This window comes from Trypanosoma theileri (assembly GCF_002087225.1).
Source record: "Trypanosoma theileri isolate Edinburgh chromosome Unknown TM35_Tth_76_V1, whole genome shotgun sequence".
Taxonomy (NCBI): domain Eukaryota; phylum Euglenozoa; class Kinetoplastea; order Trypanosomatida; family Trypanosomatidae; genus Trypanosoma; species Trypanosoma theileri.
In genome coordinates, this window is record NW_021639918.1 from 2015 (window position 1) to 5497 (window position 3483).

At 40.5% G+C, this 3483-nt stretch overlaps 2 protein-coding genes across 2 annotated transcripts; both read left to right on the forward strand.

The window, feature by feature from the left end:
* Positions 1-426: 426 nt before the first annotated feature.
* On the forward strand, positions 427-1491 carry TM35_000761010 (uncharacterized protein; the record flags this gene model as incomplete). Its single annotated transcript, XM_029031309.1, has 1 exon — positions 427-1491. One exon carries the CDS (start codon positions 427-429, stop codon positions 1489-1491), a length of 1065 nt encoding a protein of 354 aa, XP_028877384.1.
* A 985-nt stretch (positions 1492-2476) lies between these two features.
* Positions 2477-3481, forward strand: TM35_000761020 (uncharacterized protein; the record flags this gene model as incomplete). Its single annotated transcript, XM_029031310.1, has 1 exon — positions 2477-3481. A coding segment is annotated over one exon (1005 nt), but the record flags the coding sequence as incomplete, so codon positions are not given.
* Positions 3482-3483: the final 2 nt, after the last annotated feature.

Below are 3483 nucleotides of genomic sequence, written 5' to 3' on the forward strand. Positions count from 1 at the left end.
TGATAATGATGATGAATTGCTTTTTGCAATGAAAGGGAAAATGAAATAATAATAACAGGATGAATTTATATTTATAATTGCGTATACACACATATAGACTTACACCCATAGTTGGTGTATTTCTATGTTTACTGGGTACGTTGGGCTAATGGTTAATATCTTTTTCTTTGTTTGTTTTGCTGGGTGGTTCAGCCGTTTTTGAGATATTTCTGAGTGTGGGCGTTTTTTTTGTTTTTACTCTCACTGAGATTATTGTGCGCTGTATTTCATTCTTTAACTGGTAGGTGTTTACGTTCACGATGTGAGTTTCTATAGTGGTAATCGAATTGTTTGTCCTAACATGTTTGATACTTCATTTATTTTCTTTTTTGATTGTCTTTCTTTCTAGATCAGTGTTTTTACGTGAAACAAACTATTGTCTCTCTCATGATGATGATGATGATGATGATGATGTGCCGTGTGATGTGTGTGTTGGCCGTTGTGTTGTGCTGCGCCTGCGGGTATACCATGACGGCTGCTGCTACTACTCCTGTTAAGGCTGGACGGCCAAAGGCGGTGATGGCTTTTATTGATTTTGGTTTTCCGTATTTTCAGGGTTCCTCAAGAGGTAAACAAACTTCTGCGGGACGTGGTAATGGAGGAACGACAGATCATTTAACCAATGAAGAAGGTAGAGATATTTCTGCCGAAAGGGGTGAATCAGGTGGTGTTGCACATAGTGAAGGTTTACGTTCAGGTGCTGATCCTTTAGGGAATGCGTTATCACCAGACCCTTCACAGGTGCAGGCAACATTATCACAAAGTACAGTCATCACCGAATCTGACGGAGATGATTCCATCGCGAGAAACCAACAAGATCCGTCTGAGAAAGCCAAAGAAGACAGTACTGCTAATGGTGGTAAACCTTTGCAGCACTCTTTTTCATCCACAGAAATCGCTGCGCCTGGTGATGTTAATCCGACTACAGCAGGTTCTCCTTCTACAGAAAGTTTACCCTCATGCAAGGAAGCTACAGGAAGTACGTCATCAACAGATGCTTTAGATTCACAGGTGACAGCATCCTTAACTTCAGACAGACACTCAGCTGAAGGTGTTGATTCTAACCAAGAGAAGCCACAACCACAGTCAGAAAATACAGTACCAAGCTTACAAGAAACCAATTCCACTACTACGCCAAGCACCGAGAACACTACATCTGGCGACCATAATACTTCCCAGCAACCATCTTCTGCAAGTGTTGATGTGACTGCCTCATCAAACTCACAAGATCCAAATCCCACTATTCCGCCGAGTCCGGAGAACACTAATACAGAAGCACCAACCACAACTCCATTTCCATCTCCTGTACCCAAAGCAGAGATCAACACCAACAACATCACTTCCACCCTAAAAAACAAGGCTAATGCTGACAGCAGTATCAGTCCTGTGTGGATGCGCACTGCAGCACCGCTACTGATTGTGGCTTTATTGTTCTCCGCTACTGTGTACTGAACGGTGGCACTCACTCGAGGGTTAATAATAATAATGGTTAAACTAACATAATCATAATTGCGTACATCCCCCATGGGTTAATAAACTAATAATCTGTTTACCAGATTTCTCTTTTAATTGGAATATCTTTTTTCTTTTACTTTTGTGTGTGTCTGTTCTTGGAGACTCTCTCTCTGTGTGTGCACCTGGGCTTGCACTGTGATGATGACGATGAACTGCTTTTTGCAGTGGTAAAAAGAAAATAATAATAAGAGATGAGTTTATATTTATAATTGCGTATATAAACACATATAGACCTACACCCATAGTTGGTGTATATTTCTGTGTTTACTGTGTAAATTGGGCTAATGATTAATACATGATTCTTTGTTTGCTTTTGGTCTGCTGGGACATTTTGTGCTTTGCCCAGCACGGTTTTGTTAGTCTGCTTTATGCAGAGCAAAGAAAAAAATAGTAGTTAATACAATTTGTATTCTTATGTGCTTGAACAGACCAGTATACTCAGTAGTCTGTAAGTTATTTTTGTGCGGTTGTTCCTCTTCTTAATTTGTGTTTTTGTTCACGTTTTCTTTGCTTGGGCGCTGTGTGTTTTTTCCCCCATTGTTGTGTGTTGGAGTGTTTTGTGCGGTGAGAAAAAATGTTAAAGAATACATAAGTAAAATTGTAATTGTGCTTGATCCTACAAGAAGAGGCAGTTTGGTTTTATTTCTGTGCTGTCTACTTTTAATGGTTGTGCTCTTTAATTTCTTTTTTTCTTTTTGAGGGGTTAATTGGGATTATCCGTTTGTTATTGGGTATTGTTTGCTTGTTTCTTTCATTTGGACACTATCTGAGAGATGGTTGCAGCTTTCTGTTATGCTTAGTTTGCTTTTACCATTTTCTTTTTGTTATCTTTATGTGTTTTACTTTATTTATGTTTTTGTTGCCTCTTTCTGTTTTTTGTTTGGTTCACCTCTTGGAGATAGTAACACCAACGGAAAAAGTAATGATGTCACTACGCCACTTTCTCTGTGTTCTGACTATAGCACTGTGTTGTGTCTGCAGCTGTGTGGTAGCTGATGATAAACCTAAAGCTCTTGAGGATAAACCTGAGGAAATTCCTCCTGTGCATCCTCCTCCTCTTGGTGTTGTGCCTCCTGTATCTTCTCCCTGTCCATCTTATTCAGTAGCCGGTTCATCTGAATCTCAGTGTTCTAATGATAGTTTGGTCGTGAGTGATCGTAGTCAAGAGGAGGAAGCTTCACTTAAGAATCAATTGGTTGGGGAAGAACAAGAAACCGCCAGTACAGGTTTGGGAGGAGGATTAAACGCAGGACAAGCAGTTCAGCATTCTGATCCGGCAAAAAGTGTACCTGCAACAGTTCTTCCCAATGACAAAGCTGACCTTGATGTGAGTCTTCAAAAGATAAATTTAGAAAATCATCAACATAAGAGAGACAAGACTAAAGACTCTAAGAACACCCTTCTTGTTAAAGGTGTGGCTGAGAATGAACGTCAGAATGGAAACAATCGTGATAATGAAGCAGAAGCATCTACCGCTCAAACTACTTCAGCTTCACTACAAGGAGGGAGAGGTATAAATGATAATGGATCCCAAGTTGTTTCTGTCAATACTGGTCATGATCAAGGTGGTGGGGATCAACCAAAAGTAGAGAAGACAACAGAAGAGAAAGCGAATGCTCCAGGAAGTGAACAAGCAGAAGAGAAGAGGAAAAGTGAAAAAGAAGCACAATCTGATTCTCCTACTTTATCCAGTACAGTTAATACTGACACTCAAGAACACCGTTCTCAGCAAGAACAGACACCCTCTTCACTGGAATCTCAGTCACACAACGATACAACTGAGAACGATACCTCAACGAGTACGAACTCTGACACTCCCAACAAACCCAGTAATAATGAGGAATCAACCACTACTACCACCACCACCACAACAACAACACTTCCTCCTGAACTCACAAACAACAAGAAGGGTGATGCAGACAGCAGCAG